Source organism: Alosa pseudoharengus, unplaced genomic scaffold, assembly GCF_046254945.1.
Source record: "Alosa pseudoharengus isolate Yale_2024_CS ecotype anadromous, Long Island Sound unplaced genomic scaffold, YU_APseudo_1.1 YU_APseudo_1.1_scf_17, whole genome shotgun sequence".
Taxonomy (NCBI): domain Eukaryota; kingdom Metazoa; phylum Chordata; class Actinopteri; order Clupeiformes; family Clupeidae; genus Alosa; species Alosa pseudoharengus.
The window spans coordinates 25,920,146-25,937,498 of NW_027468640.1; the positions used below are offsets into that span (position 1 = coordinate 25,920,146).

The window sequence follows — 17,353 nt, forward strand, 5'->3', positions numbered from 1 at the left end:
TTACTAAACCGCTGCGTCGACGTTACTTCCGTGATTTGGGAAAAGCCCGTAAAAGTCCTGGCAGGAAGCATGCATAAGGATGTAGATCCAGGAATGCACTAATATTTTGTTCGTAGTACCAGTTTGCAACAATTATTAGTTAACACTGAGTTGTAAACACTTCGGAAAAAAATATATTAAAAACTGGATATACCAAAAACGTTGATGTAATCGCTTCCTGCCAGGACTTTTACATGCTTTTCCCAAATCACGAAAGTAACGACGACGCAGCGGTATAGTAGCAGATAGTAGCATCCATCAGGCAACTGAGGCAAGTGTTATTTAAATAAACTCCTGGTGTACCTACAAACTTTCCAATGCCTCGTTTTATGAGTAAAGAACATACTGTAGAAGTTTCGTAATGTAAAATAGCCACACATGCAGTGTAACCTCTTGCAAAAAAAAGATGATGTCCACTAGTAAGCTCCTGTCCTGTCTGACAGGTTAGTTTGCATTGTCCATTTGTAGTGCGGGAAGGAGGGGCTGAGTAGAACCACAGCCCAGATGACAAAAACCAATCTGTGTAGTGACTGACATCAGTCGTGCCGTCTTCTCTTAGAGTAACACCATTAAGCTCAGAGGATACACCCTCATCCACACGTGTCTGAACAGAGGACAGACCACATACATTCGACCTCATACATACAGAATTGGTGACTAAAGCAGTGGTCTTGAGAGGTGAAGGGCTACTTGCACAGGTAAGATGCAGATGAATGTATCAATAGGTAGAAATCATGCAAAGCATGATTATAGGTAGAATAGGTAGAAATCATGCAAAGCATGCTGTGTGTGTGTGTGTGTGTGTGCATGCGTGTTTGAATGCATGTCATATGAAAGTGCATAGCTTAGTTACCAATACCAATAGTTACCAATACAAATTAGTCTTTTGACATAGTTTTATGTAAAATATTAAATGTAAAATATTAAATGTATTAAATAAAAAATAACAGTGAGTAAATTAACAGTGCACGTCTTTTAAGGGCTTCAAACTGCACATCTCATGGCTCAATGTTTTACATACTATCCTTCATGATCACCAGCATCTTCCATAGAAATGTATTTGAGCACAATTTAAAGAGATGTTCCAAGTAGCCTGGGGGATTTTTATGTGATTTTGCAATGATGATTGCAATAATCATTTGACAGCCCCACAATGCAATTTACTTTTTAATTTTAGTATTTTTAAATTTTCAATAAGAACATGGTTAATGCAGTAACGAAATGGTAGGCCTATTATTATAGGCTATTGCAATGACTTGCCATGCTCGATCTAAATGTGTCCATTCAATTCACCGTACACAATGACCACTGTATACATGCAGGGAATATTCGGGCTTTAAATGTAGCAGCGATATTCGGTTTGCGCCAAATACCGGATTAAATTGATTGATGCCATCAGAATGAGTTTACACAACTCGCGCGCAAAACGAATATTGCTGTTGAAAACCGGGTTACTCCCTGCATGTAACTGCGGTCAATGACGCACTCCTTTTCGGCGATATCTGTATCTCTGTCGTTCGGTCGTTGTATGCATTGTTCGCAATTTTAAGACGTCTTTTCATCTGCAATGACTCCTATAAATTTGGCGCAAGTGGCATTCCTGTACGTCGGGTTTAGCCTACGTTCAAACTATTTTATGGTGAATAATTATTTCGGACTGAACTTGGTGAAGGGAAGTTTCAATAGGCCTATCGTAGGCAACGATAAACTTGATCATCATCTCGGGCTCGTCTGATCGGTTTGCTGCTGCCAGCCGCTGAAAGGCAGTGGGGAGAGGGGACATTTATCTCGGCCTATGTGACCGTAATGCAACTACATCCACTCTGTTTATCTGACGGGTCTCTGACCTCCCTCGCTCTCTCTCTCTCTCTCTCTCTCTCTGCAGCACACGCATTTTAAAATTTACTCACAGGCACTGGGCCACGGCCAATCAGAGGGGAGGTCCCGCCCTTCACTATCTGTGATTTGTTTAAACCACGATATTGGCCAAATTTGTGTCTGTTATTGAACCAAAGGTAGAGTTTCAATGCGGACACTTTTTCCTCTCTCGAATAGGGCGCACCGGTGCGACCTCCGATTTTTTTTAGTCGCACTTTTGAAAAATTAGGTCGCATATGCGACCAAATTGGTCGCACTCTGGAGCCCTGTCAGGGCTTTATCAGTATGTCTCTAAATGCACTCTTTTATGAAATTATGCTGTATTAAGAATGCAGAATATTTTTGTGCAATTAATATACATATGTACAAACTAGGGCTGTCAAAATAACTGATTAATTTCGATTAATTCATTTGAGAAAAAATAACTGATTAAAAAAAAATAACGCAGATTAATCGATTCCGTATGACCTTTGACCCCGAGCCGTTCTAGTTAGTAACCATTACTGTAAAATGAAGGAGGAAAGAAGAAAATGTGCTGCCTAGATCATTGATTGGACCATTTACTTAAAAAAAAACGGCCTGATGGTGTTGACAAAAATAAGGTGTTGATTAAAATAAAGTCCTCTGCAATGTCTGCAGCAAGGAATTTGCATATCACCGGAGTTTGTCAACTCTAAAGTCGCACATTAATGGAAAAAAATAGTGTTGACATTGAAGGGAGTGAGGGGAGTGCATTTATTTTCATTGTGTCCCCTAGGTTATATCTGTGGAATGAAATGCCTTCTATGTGAAAAAAACTTCTTCCCGAAGCACTTTTGAATTTATTTCCTCAGCATATTATATCATATCATAGATTATTATGGCCATTATTTGAACAGTGAAAATAATAATAAAAGAGTTTTTGAACTTTAATGTCACTAATGCTGATTATTCAATGATTCATTTGAATTTAAATATTTAAAATACTTTCTCAGCAAAAATGATATATGCGATTAATTTAGATTAATTAATCACAGAGTATGTAATTAATTAGATTTTTTTTTTAATCGATTGACAGCCCTAGTACAAACTTAAGCCCTTGGATCTGACCTGTTAGAACTGTGACACTGTATCATGCATTGATGAAAAAGAGACCAGCACGAATGTAGCGGACCATATGAATATTTGTGCTCCCAGTGACTAAGCAGTCTGATAAGCACATTGTTGTTGAGTTACAAAATAGTTTTGCTACGGTGATTCCAGTCAGGTTTCATTCCAGTTGAAGATGGATTGATAGAAGGACTAGTTTGAAATGTACAAGATCTTATTTTTTTTCCTCTGGCACACATTCGAGCTCACACAATGCTTATCTCCTGGGAGCTGTCAAAAACTGATGGTAATTTTGATACCATAGATTTATTAGAGACCCAGTCAGACCAATAGTATGAAAAATCAGGAACAGAGTTTATTTACAATGATGCGCATCAAGGGAGAGACAGCATGACTTCACCTAAAGATCCATCAGCTGCTCTAACTAGACAAGGAAATAGTTAGGGTTTAAGTATCCTTCCAGGCTGACAGGAGATGGCGTTGGTCATCCCATCTCACGTGCATGGGCGGATTATGAACTTTCGGGCCCTGGGCCCAGATGTATTAAGGGCCCCCCACTTATTGTCGTACTGTATATGTGGGAGGGGGGGGTTTGGGGGTCCTCCCCCAGAACATTTTTAATTTGTTTTTTGTGATTTCCTGTATTCTGGTGCATTTTGGGGATGGTCAATACTAAATTCAATCAGATTTATAGCCTACATCGTGATTTGTTGATATTGAGGCAATGATTCCATGAAAAAGGCTTGGGCTTCAGGGCCCCCTGACCCCTTGGGCCCCTGGGCTTGGGCCCAGTAGGCCCGTGCAGTAATCCATCCCTGCTCACGTGGACTACACTGAATAGGACTCTGATTAGTGGCAACCTGGCAATCCGGAGCAGATAGCTACTGACGCAGCCATGCAGAACAGTAAAACACTGCAAAGTCAAAATATTTCCGCTTATCTTTAAATACAGTCAAAGACTATCATGTTTTGTGCCCTAAACTAACTTTGCAGCAAGAGGTACCTGAACATGAGACTGATAGCAGTTGCTTTAATGTCATTGAGGCTGAACAAATTATGTTATATCTCTATCCTAATCAGGAAGAAAGATCCTTTTATTCAGTTCATTTGTCAAAATATCTCAACGCCACATTAAAACATGTAGGATTAGTTATTTAGATATTTCTTATCTAATATAAAGCATCCTGTTTCATGTTTTTTTCCCCATTATTCTTACACTCTACTTAACCTTCTACATCTGGCCACTGTCCTCCCCTCCAACTCTTGCTCACCTGCGCCTCCTCTCCCTCCATCTTTCTCCCTTCTCTCTCTCCCTTCCTCCTCTCCCTCCACCTCCCTAATCTCGGTCCCTCATCTCTCTCCCTCCACCTCCCTCCATCTCCATCATCTCTCTCCCTCCTCTCCTCTCCCTCCATGTCCCTCCCTCCTCTCCCTTCATCTTCTCTCCTATCTCTCCCTCCTCTCCTTCCCTCCCTCTACCTTCATCTTCTCTCCTATCTCTCCCTCCTCTTCTCTCTCTCCATGTCCCTCCCTCCTCTCCCTTCATCATTTCTCCTATCTCTCCCACCTCTCCCTCCCTCCTCTACCTTCATCTTCTCTCCTATCTCACGCTTCTCTCTTTCCCTCCCTCTGCTTTCATCTTCTTTCCCTTCCACCTCCCTCCCTTCTCCTCTCCCTCCACCTCTTTTCTCTCCTACCACCTCCTCTCCCTCCACCTCTTTTCTCTCCTACCACCTCCTCTCCCTCCACCTCTTTTCTCTCCTAACACCTCCTCTTCTCTCCTCTCCTTCCATCTTCATCCCTTCTCTCCTTCCTCCTCTCCTCTCCTCCCACCTCCTTCCTCTTCTCTCCTCTCCTCATCCCTAGACATGTCTTTCTCTCGCAGCTTCCTGTCCGAGGAGCAGTTCCAGTGTTCCATCTGTCTGGACGTGTTCGACAACCCCGTGTCCACCCCGTGCGGACACAGCTTCTGCATGACCTGCATCGGCCGCTACTGGGAGGGCGCCAAGCTGTGCCAGTGTCCCCTCTGCAAAGAGAGCTTCCAGAAGAAGCCGCCGCTGCACATCAACCGTACGCTGCGCGAGATCACGGAGCAGTTTAAGAGGATGTCGGGTGGCGAGGGGGCCTGCGGGGGTCAGGGGAAAGAAGCCTGCAGCAGAGGAGAGGAACGGCTGACCAAACGCGAGGAGATCCCGGGGGATCTGATCACACAGGTGAGAATCAAGATCCCCAAGAACTCTCATCGAGAGAACGCCCCAGGCACCGTTGCGGTGATGCCGCCGCCTCCGGACAATTCCCAAGACGCCACTGACCCCTCGTCGTTCACCCGCCGGGTGTCCTACCGGAGGTACACATTCAGCGGGGCAGCCGACGCCAAAAGGGTGGCGCTCTGCGCCAAACACCAGCAGCAGCTGGACATGTTCTGCAGGACCGACCAGCAGTGCATCTGTGTCGAGTGCGCTGAACATGGCCATGAGTCTCACAGCGTCGTCTCAGCAGAGAGTCACTGGCATGAAAGTAAGGTGGGTCAGAGGGATCTGTAACTTCATGTGTCCACTGGAGAAAGATTTATTTTTTATTTATTTAGAATTATTTTGATATTATATTATTATATTCATATTGCATTTTGTCATTTTATTTGGCTGAGGTTTCTACCCAAAGCAACTTATGGTGCATAATAACTTGCTTTGAATATTAACTTAGAGCTATCATCTATCAGTGTGTGTTCTTGGAATCAAACCCATGATCTTGTCTTATGTTGGGAGCAGTGGGGTCTACCATTTGATTTACAGGGATTTCATAGGGTTTTGTGAAAGACTCCTCAGATTTCTTGTTGTCAAAATGAATCATTTCTTTCGCATCTCCAATGCTACAAAGAGTTGCCATTTCCTGTTTATCGTCTCTGTGTACCACCTTAGTCACAGATAAGCATCAGGGAGCATGAGATACAGGAAATGATCAGTGAGAGACTACGAAAGGTGGAGGAGATCAAATCATCCCTGGTGGATATCAAGGTAAGCTGACATCTGACATGAGCATTTTCATGCTGTTTTTACTAGCAGTGTCACTTACACAGTATGTCCCTTATGTACAATATTCAATACATAAACAGTGAGAGTACATTTACATGTATTCATTTAGCAGACACTTTTATCCAAAGCTACTTACACATATAAATTATATTACAAGGGCTATTGTCATAGAATCCCATAGCAACATGGGGTTAAAGCTGCAGTTGGCAAGTCTGACAGATTGAGGGGACTTAGCCAAAATGTTGAACAACTCTCATGCCCCTCCCCCACTACCACCGAGCACCCTCTCATCGAGTTTGTGCTCGTCAGTGCGCACCAGACTGCACCAGACTGTGATTGATGGTCAGATCTCACACAGCCCTGCTCTCATTGGACCAGAAGGGGTTGCTAGGTTACGGGGACGCTGGCGAGACACGCCGCTCCGTCTGGCATCATGTTTTTGTTTGTATTTATGTAATGTTCTTAATTTTATGTAATGTTCTGTTAATTTTTTGTATTTATTTTTCTAGTTAAATGTAATCACTCTTTATTCATGTTATTTTCGATCGTTTTTGTGTTATTCTTAGTCCTTTTTTCTGTTTAACAAACTCGGCTGACACCATCAACGTCAAGTTAACGTTAACGTTAACCAGCTTCCATTGGGCTGATGAGCGCCTTGGCTAGCCTGCCTTATGTCTCTGAAGTCCCTCATCCATCCGTGACGATGCACATCCAATGTCTGGACGGAGGGATTGCTCAGCAAGGGGGCCTAACGTCAATCTGCAAGAGATCTGCAGCTGCCACGACCACCGAGCTGCGGCTGACTTGCGAGCTGCCATGCTAGCATCTACCGGTGCCTGGAGTCTGGATTGAGTGCTAAGAAACTCTGATGACAGCGTCAACCATGAAACAACAAATGGTCACTGTCTAGGACCACCGAGCTGACAATCAGCAGGGTCGCCCATCACAAATTCGGACTGTCTTGTCCTCCCAGTGCTCTCCAGACTGCCAGTGAATTCTCCGGGTTGGTCAGTTATAAAGAACTTTGTTGGTGTTGCATCGTGAAGACACAGCTGTGCGCAGTTTTCACGCGGGTCATCTTTGCCCTTGGACATTTTCAGCCGGTTGGAAATTGGACTAATTTTATTTTTAATTTTTATTTATTTTATTTATTAATTTGTTTGTTGTATGTCTTGTATGTCTTGGTGTCACGGGTACGCTGGCGACTACGCCGCTCCGTCCGGCATCTATTGTCTTTGTTAGTCTGTGTCAATGACAATGTCTTATATGTGGAGCGCTTTGGGTTGCACTCTGTGCATGTTAAATGCGCTATACAAATAAATCTGACTTGACTTGACTTGACAGAAGAACTGGGAGCTGTGGATTTTTGCAAAACAAATAACAGGCTCTAGGTGGAGGTTTTTTTCTAAAACCGGCTGATTTATGTTATTCTGTATTCTGTATTCATATTCCGGAGCATAGTGTCGGTTTCAGTGAATATGATCAAAAAAATCTTGCCAACTGCAGCTTTAAGTGCCTTGCACAACGGTGGAAGCCGCAACCACAACTTTTCATGCTACTATCCAAGTGATAACTCTATTACTGGGTTTACCCATTCCCCTCCCTTACCCCCATCATAAAATTCAAGATGTCCGCCGAGCGGGAGACTCAAGGGAGCGTACGAGTGTTCTCCACGCTGATGGCGTCCATCGAGCAGAGCCAGGCTGAGCTGCTGGAGGTGATCGAGATGAACAAGTGCTCGGCGGAGCACCAGGCCGAGGGGATGATCCGCGAGCTGGAGCAGGAGGTGCTGGAGCTGAAGAAGAGGAGCAGCACGCTGGGGAACCTGCTCCATGCTGACGACTACGTCAAGTGTCTGAAGGTCAGTACTCCAATAGGAGTTTAGGCCCAAATATGTTCTAGAATACTCATGCTTGAGAAGCCCAGTCAAATGCTCTCGAAGGCTGCTCTGCTGGTGATGGTTTTGCCCACAAAGGTTGCTTTGTTGGTGATTTTGTTTTGGATGGTACATAGGCTTGGTGGTTGATTGTGGGAAACCCCTTATCTATAGCACTAGGAATTAAACACCTGTCCTGTGTATATCCAGTATGTATGTCCAGTAGGTAGATTTACTGACATAACAAACGATCATATCTAAAGAACAAGATAACTGCATATTATTATCATGTATCTTGACTGTTTAGCTCCTGAACTTGGATGTAAATTCCCTAACAAAAATCTATAGGAATCTTGGGACAAAATGTTATAATAATCTTATAGGAATACTATAGATATTATATTATTTAAAAGAAAGAAAGATAGAACACGATAGCTGCATATTAATATCCTGTACCTTGACTGTGTAGCTCCTGAGCTTGGCTGTAAGGTGCTGAGATAGTGACCACTGATATGCCTGTATAAGAGTTCAAGACTCCTCTCTCGTTTCCTGTGCTTAGAGCTACTACTCGGCCATTTCCAGTCCTCCACCAATCAAAGACTGGTCTGAGGTCTCTGTGACCTCTGACCTCGGGACCAGGAGAGTGTACCAGAGTGTGTGTCAGCTACTGGAGCGCTTCCAGGAGGAGTTACAGAGACTTCCAGAAGTAGGTGAGTATGAGTGACCTTTCTGTTGCCTCAGAGATGCCTAGATCAGTGGCAGAGGTGCATATACAGCTTCTCAGACAACCTTGACAGAAAAGTGAATATTGACATACTCTTATCAGCAAGCAACATCAGCCATTTGTATTATTCTATAAGATACTGTAAGAGATGTGCCATAGCGCAGCGGTAGCATCGGCATCTCTACCTCGAAGATACTCAGTGACCCACAGGGACCCAGGCTCAAGGTCAACCTGAGGTCATTTCCTGAACCCACTCCCCATCTCTCCCTCACTCATGTCCTGCCCTCTCTTCACTGTCCTGTCAAATAAAGGCTCGGAATATTGCCTGTATGCCATTATGTAAAAGTACATTTGACATTGTTCTGGTTATCCTATAAAATATAGTGTAAACCATTCCCCATGTCTGAGCTGTGTGTGCTTTAAATGATTAATGATTAACTCAAGCGGTAAGAAGTATTTACGATGGCAAGGTAAAATATAAATATTTCACAACTCTAGGGGGCGCTCTAGAGTCGCCAAAACACCCAAAACTACATTGGATTATTTTGAGCTACAGTGAGGTGAGGGAGCACTGCTCCTGATCCACAGATGTTTGAACTGAGGATCATGCTCTTTGTGTGACATTAGCAAAAAGCTTCTTGCCTCATTATTATATTAGCTTTAGCCTTTAGCCTACACTTTGCCCACCTTTGGAATTAGAAACACTATTAGAAACACTTGTTGTAGACTGTAAAACAAAAAAAGAATATTAAAACAATATTAAGATATTTCTCCATAATGATTACTCCACACACTGGATTACAGTTAATTGAGTAAATTATGAAAGCTTTGGTATACATTTTGGTTATTCCTAAATATGATCTTTTATTCAAAATGTTGACAACATAATCCTGTTGTAGTGTGTTGTAGTGCCACCATGTGGTGGTTCATGGAAGTACTCTGTCACAGCTTAGATGGTGATGAATGAGTCAAATATGCATTTTTTCAGGACATTCCTTTTTGGTATGGCAATAATACAGTGCTTAAAATATGAAATTGAGAAGTAAGAAGTTGTATATAGTATGTATAATTAAGAAATGTTATGTATGACAAAAAATTATTGACTCCCACAACTGACTTGAGAAAACGTCTGAACTGTCTTTTAGGTTGTCATTACAAGGCCTTTATCTTTTTTTCTTTAAAAAATAAATTGGGGTTTTATGATTGAACACTTTGTATTCTTAAGAATATTAGCTACAATGTAGTGAATTATCATTCCAACTTTATGGACTCCCTTTACTCAAATAATGTGCATTATATACTGTGCTTAGAAATGTCTGTTCAAGCGATTTCTGTTTCTGATGCTTTTAATTTAAATTTTTTCATAGGTATCCAGAATCACATGGAATCTTCTTTGATGAAGTTCCAACCAAGTAAGTACCATTTTTCTAATTTAATTTCACCTTTAAATTTCCACTATGTTTTAAGATCCAATGACAATGGTTGTCTATGTTTCAGAACAAAAGAGGATACAAGACTATGCAGGTATGAACTAAGGGTTTGCGCACAGCCAATGGAGAAATGATTGGCGACCTATGGTCATTGTGTTTTAATAGCATTTCCCTGCATAAAAAATATAAAAGTAAAATAAAGTATATTTATAGTTATATATATATATATATATAACTTTGAAACAAATGAAGAGACCACTGCACATTTTTCTGATACCATCCTGGTTGCTGAGTGACATTTGAATGATATGACTGTCAACTCATTCAAATGTCACTGTAGGAAATGTGCAGTGGTCTCTTAATTTTTTCCAGAGCAGTATATATATACACTATATTGCCAAAAGTATTGCTTCACATGCCTTGACTCGCATATGAACTTAAGTGACATCCCATTCTTAATCCATAGGGTTTAATATGACGTCGGTCAACCATTTGCAGCTATAGCAGCTTCAACTCTTCTAGGAAGGCTTTCCACAAGGTTTAGGAGTGTGACCATTCTTCCATAACCGCATTTGTAAGGTCACACACTGATGTTGGACGAGAAGGCCTGGCTTTCAGTCTCCGCTCTAATTCCACCCAAAGGTGTTCTGGTTCAGGTCAGGACTCTGTGCAGGCCAGTCAAGTTCATCCACACCAAACTCTGTCGTACTTGTCTGACTGCATTGTGCCAAGTGTAAAGTTTGGTGGAGGGGGGATTATGGTGTGGGGTTGTCAGGAGCTGGGCTTGGCTCCTTAGTTCCAGTGAAAGGAACTCTGAATGCTTCAGCATACCAAGAGATCTTGGACAATTCCATGCTCCCAACTTTTTGGGAACAGTTTGGGGACGGCCCTTTCCTGTTCCAACATAGTAGTATAGAGTCTTTATTGTCCCATAAGGATATTCTTTTTCACACATGTCATTGTTACATTCCATGCAGGATGTACACAGCCTCATACATATAACATATAACATATAACATGACTGTGAACCAGTGCACAAAGCAAGGTCCAAAAAGCCATGGATGGTTTGGTGTGGATGAACTTGACTGGCCTGCACAGAGTCCTGACCTCAACCCTGTAGAACACCTTTGGGATGAATTAGAGCGGAGACTGAGAGCCAGGCCTTCTCGTCCAACATCAGTGTGTAACCTCACAAATGCGCTTCTGGAAGAATATGTCAAAAAATCCTATAAATACAGTCCTAAACCTTGTGGAAAGCCTTCCCAGAAGAGTTGAAGCTGCTATAGCTGCAAAGGGTGGACTGACGTCACATTACAAAATGGGATGTCACTTAAGTTCATATGCAAGTCAAGGCAGGTGACCCAATACTTTTGGCAATATAGTGTGTGTGTGTGTGTGTGTGTGTGTGTGTATATACAGTTAAGAACAAAATTATTCATACCCCTGGCAAATATTGATTTAATGTTGATTTTCTCTTGACCAATATGTTTGTTCTGACTGAAAATGACACTGCCACATGGCTAAAGGTTATAGGACAATGTGGTAGAAACATGGAATAAAAAAAGAAGCGTTTTCATCTTTTTTTTAACATTTTTATGGAAAATGGCAAGTCCAAAATTATTCATATCCTTTTTAAATAATCAGTGGAAACATCTTTATTTGCATTCACAGCTCTCAAAATGCTTCTTTTAATACCTACCAATCCTCTCCATGTCTCCACAATGATTCTAGACCGCACCTTTTTAGCAGAAATCTGGGTTTTGAAGCAGGAACAATTCTTTGCCATCACTCTGGCCTTGTACTCACTTTTTTGACAGATTGAGATCTGGACTCTGGCTGGGCCACTCTAAAATGTTAATATTGTTCTCTGTTAACCATTATTTCTTACCTTGTTTGGCTGTATGTTTTGGATCATTGTGTGGTTTAATGGTCCAATGCCGTCTATTGGGGTAGGTCTCTCGGCACACTGCCTGATCTTTTCCTCCAGAATCTTAATGTAGCCCCTTTTTTAGTGTTAGTGTTTTAGTGTTACCCTTTACTTTGAGAAGGTCACCAGGTCCCCCTGGTTGAAAATATATATATTTGCCAGGGGTATGAATATTTTTGTTCTTAACTATGTACTGATATATATATATATATATATATATATATATATATATATATATGTGTGTGTGTGTGTGTGTGTGTGTGTGTGTGTATAGCTGATTTAATAAATCATATTGCATTTAGTTAGTATATCATTTAATCTGTAAGGCCAGCACATAACCCCCATTCACTTCTTCATTGCTCTCCACTACCAGCGGACATCACTCTGGATCCAAACACTGCCCACCCTCGACTCATCCTCTCAGAAGACAGAAAGAGGGTGAAGTGCGGAGACCGGCACCAGCCACTACCAGACAACCCAGAGCGGTTTGACCGTGTGGTGTGTGTGCTCGGCCGAGAGGGCTTTGACTCTGGCCGGCACTACTGGGAGGTGGAGGTAGGGGGCAAAACCGACTGGGACGTGGGCGTGGCCAGGCGCTCCATTAACAGGAAGGGCAAAATCACCGTGAACCCCAGTAATGGATACTGGTTTCTGAGCCTGCGGGACAAGTCCAACTACGCCTTCCGCACAGAGCCTTCCACCAGCTTGTCCGTCAGCCTGCGGCCACAAAAAGTTGGGGTGTTTGTGGATTATGAAAAGGGCCAGGTGTCCTTCTATAATGTGGAAGCAAAGGTCCACATTTACACCTTTCAAGACACGTTCTCTGACACCATCCACCCTTTCTTCAGCCCTTGTACCAACAAGTCAGGCAAGAACGAGGCACCACTTATCATCACCCCTGTGCCGTTGGACTAATCTGTTTACACGGTGTGTGTGTGTGTGTGTGTACATGTGTGTGTGTATGTGTGTGTGTGTGTGTACATGGGTTTGTGCCAGCCACAGGTGTATGATGAAATGATTTGGTAATGTGTGGTTTCTGTTGTACAGTGTATGTGCTGGAATATATTGTGATGACTAGAGTTATGCAAGGATTTGTGGGGATGGAACAGTTAACTGGATTTTTTTTTACACTTGAACTCAACTGGGAAATGACAACTCCAGTCTAGAAAAATGTCAGTCCATTCCCACAACAAAATGGCCTGTGCACTCATAACATTGTAAACTGTTGAACTTTGTTGTTTGTTATTTCTAATATCTGAGATGATGTAAAATATGTGTAGGGTCTTTGTAAAAACTAAATATTTTAAATGTTTCTATAAATATTATGTTGTAATTCATAAGAATCGTACACATTTTCTTTATATGTCTGTATATTCCAAAGCCATCAGATTTGTATGTGTTGGCAATCAAAGTAATGTAAGGGAGGTCGACTTACAAATAAATGCATTCAAGCCTGATGTTAACCTCTCAACTGCGTTGACTGTCTTTTTAATCCAATCTTGCAATGAGGTAACGCATTGTCTCTCCACCAGGGGGCAGGATCTCTCTCTTTCTCTCTCTTTGTTTGTGTGTGTGCGTACGTGTGTGTGTGTGTGTTAAAATCGAAATACCTCGTTCCATCGTACATCTAGCCTATCCACTCATAATTCGCTGCAGCCCCAACATTACAGCTAGACCTACATCTTAGCCTAGTGTTTGGAATGTCCTTAGGTTATTTTTTATAATGGAGTTAGTCTACAGTCTCTCCCGCTACAGACCTCCCAAACCACACTAAAATCCTAACGGTATTTTAGCTCTGCAAACCATACTGTACCTGTCTCAGCATGTCCAGAGTAACTGTCGATGGTATTTTTCCTTACGACATCGCTTTAAATCTCCCCTAGGTGGCAGCTCCCTCGTTGCACCTAGGTTTAAGTGAGGCGTTATACTGTATTTTATGCAGTGTTGAAAAGTGTTAGGTATCGTTTTTTTTTTTTTTTTTATGTCCGTATTGTTTAACAATGTCAAGCGCTAGGCTACTGAGTTAATTTGGGATAATTGGAAAACGAAACCACCAACCGCAAAATCTCAACATTATTCAATGAACCGCTTTAATGTCATCTTGCCTCCTGAGTAACAAGATTAACAGGGAGCCATATGCATAACAACTGTAACTGATGCGGAAATGTTTATCCTGGGCGTGTAGGCCACTGTGTGATGCATGCAGCCTATGGGTATTTATCGCGTGCCAAAAAGGATAATACAATGTGGACCTGTCCTCTCCTTACACATTCGCTGAGATAAAGCTCTATTTTTATCCTGTGGTAGTGTAAACCTGGGCTACTTGCAACAGCTTTTTTACAGTTTCTTAACAGTAGGCCTATTTCATTGTCCCTAATGATACACATAGGAATGTGGAAGAGCAGGACCTGGTGCACCTTTGTTTGTGACCTTTTTTTCCATCTTACAGTTTTTTCTGATTGCTTAAGCACATTTTTTGTAACTATTGGCTATTTTTGCAAAACCCTAAACACAAATAAGAAAACCTTTCACCAAATCAGCAAAACATTGTAGTTCTCTTGCAAAAGCTAACACACCTTGCTTAACTCTTCACACCTTCGTAAAAATTGTGTTTTCGTATCAAACAGTAAACACAAGCCATCACAATAATAAGCACACAATGTGCCAACTACACACTGATGGTATGAATAGAAAACACATCTGGCTTTTGCTTTCTCTGTGCACAAGGTAGGCTATGTCAGTTTTCAATTTCACTGAGAAAAAAAATCAGCCTACATCGTGTTGTCTCTCTCAAAATTTTGTCTACATCACATGCAATGTCCTCTAGTCCAAGGCACCGGGGAAAATATATTCTGGAATGCCGTATCCAGGCCTGACATGATGCCTGGTCAACTGATTTTTTTTTTTGCCTGTAAAAGGGCTATTTCTTACTCTTCTTACCCTTCCTCTTCCCCCCCTCTTCCTCCTCCTTGTCCTTTTCCTCTAACTTCACCTCCTTGTCCTTGTCGTCCTCTCCCTCTCGCTTCTTCACCTCCGCATCCTCTTCCTCCTACTTCTTCACCTCCACGTCCTATTCTTCGGCCTGCTCTAATTCTTACTCTTCTCACTCTTCCTGCTCCCTCCATTGTACCCATTGTACATTACCTGTGGCTTATATAGTGCTTAGGCTGATTGCCTAACAGTTTTCACATGAGAAAGTGTGCCAGAGAGTTGTCAAAATAGTGTAAATAATAGACACATGTGTATAGTTTTGCTAGGAGTGTGTTGATCATTTGGAAATAGAGTGTAAAGCAGTGAGTTGTGTTTACACTTCCACAAAAAGAGTGCTGTGCAGTGTTTGTGCTTTTAGTTTTGCAAACTCAGTGAGTGGTTTTGCTATACGTATTAATACTTTTAGTTTTAATTGTTCTATAAGAATCAATTAGAGTTTAAGCATTCAGAAAAAAACTGTAAATGGTTCAAAAACAGAAATGTGACTGACACATAACAGTTTCAGTATGGCTTCCACATCATGTTAGCACAAAGACAGGTAACCGCTCCTGCCAGGGTAGCTCCCTGTATTTGCAGTATTTGTCAGTTCTGGAGAGATTAGTGGAATGTGTGTGTGTGCGGGGGGGGGGGGGGCAGTGGGGTAATTGTTGGAAAATAATAACAGACTGTTTCAGTTTTTCCTTAAGGTATTCGTATTCACTTTCCCGCTACCATACCACTTAGAAGTTTGTCTCAGATGAATCCCAATAAATAGGTGAAATCAAAAGCTTGACATGAAAAGTGTGTGTGTGTGTGTGTGTGTGTGTGTGCTCGTGTGTGTTTGTGTGTGTGTGTGTGCGTGTGTGTGTGTGGGTGGGTGGGTGTGCATCTGCCATTGTGTCTGCGCATCTGTGTCTGTGTGTGAATACAGTCCTTTCACAGAAAATAAAAATTGTCATGTTCAATGGTTCCATTGAAAAGATTCCTTCAAACATAGTGGTTCATCAGTCTGCAAAATCTGTCATCGTCAAACAAACACTATAATGTCACGGAACAGGAAAAAAGAAAGCAGACAACCAAAACATGTTTGCTTGTCTTTGTCTATAAGTGTAGAAAAGATTGTGAATGAGGCATTTACATACATGTATTATTTGCATTTAAATTTGCTAGAATGATTTTCTAGAGTGAGGAAATGGCTTATGAGGAAGGCAGGGAGAAATACAGGGTAGATTTTCTGCCTCAACCACTCAAACAGCCCAAACCACATACCGTTCATTCTGAATGTACATACTCCCACTTTCTTTTTATTCATATCTTCCTTGTGCATTGTGCACCTCACCCTAAACTTCATCCCTTGTTTTAAAACAAATATCGCCTCTGCCTCTACCATTCAAGATCAAGCACGTTTACATTCACATTTCACTGTAGATACATACAGTAGCTTATGCCTACTTGTATTCATTGTGTTGATCAAATGAAGTGGATGTAATATGCAGATTGTTGCTTATAATGTCATTTGAAGTGGTGGCACAACTTTTGCGGTGATACTGTGATTTGTGATTAAATAGTTTAAAGTAATTTTTGAATTTAAATCTTTTAAATCTTTCAGGATATGGTTGACAATGTGGATATGGTTGATAATGACGTTTCTGAAAACAATTTCCATGGAAACTTCCTCTTATGTTGTTTAATTATACTCATACAGGCAACTTATTTCAGACGTAGTTCATTGAAATGTACTTGGCCAATGTCAATCCATTCCAGCCTGGCCTGTCATGTCTGAAACTCATCTTGGCCTGGCCTGTCATGTCATGTCTGAAACTCATCTTGCTGTAGGTCACTTTGGATAAAAGTGTCTGCTAAATGAATACATACAAATTTAAATGTACAAAAAGTGGGGGAGTATTTTCAAAAGTGTGCGTGTGGAGGGGGGGGGTCAAATCTGTCCTGGGGGAGTCTGACCTGGAGGAACAGGGTGTGGCAAGCAATAGGGTAGGCTAATTAAAAAGACAAACAAATGATTGATGAAGTGATTTAAATAATGTGCTTAGAAGCTGCTTTTGTCTGCAGATATTTAGATGCAACTGTAGATTTGGTTTCACGTGCTGTGTAGTTTCATTTCTAATGCCTTGCTAAGCCTATGACTGCCACTGCAACCATGCAAATGACACAGGCTCAACCAGTAGGCCTAGATTACACACCCTAACAGAGAATCTCCTCCATCAAAATTTTTTGGTTTGGTTTATTTCCATTTTCAAATTGTTTAAATGCTATGGCCTGAATAATTGAGTCCGATTTGACTACATATACTTGCACATATTTGACCAATATGGTCCTCAAAAGAGTTAAAAAAAACACTTCGACAGCTGCTAACCAAACATGTCTCTA

At 41.6% G+C, this 17,353-nt stretch overlaps 1 protein-coding gene and 1 pseudogene across 1 annotated transcript; both read left to right on the top strand.

The window, feature by feature from the left end:
* Positions 1–555: 555 nt before the first annotated feature.
* Positions 556–13,466, top strand: LOC143127530 (E3 ubiquitin-protein ligase TRIM39). The gene is made up of 8 exons (XM_076289093.1): positions 556–737; positions 4,873–5,528; positions 5,925–6,020; positions 7,666–7,899; positions 8,474–8,624; positions 10,006–10,050; positions 10,136–10,162; positions 12,369–13,466. The coding sequence occupies exons 2-8, from the start codon at positions 4,875–4,877 to the stop codon at positions 12,908–12,910; spliced, it is 1,749 nt and encodes a 582-aa protein (XP_076145208.1). The 5' UTR covers positions 556–737; positions 4,873–4,874; the 3' UTR covers positions 12,911–13,466.
* On the top strand, positions 10,543–12,042 carry LOC143127828 (uncharacterized; annotated as a pseudogene).
* Positions 13,467–17,353: the final 3,887 nt, after the last annotated feature.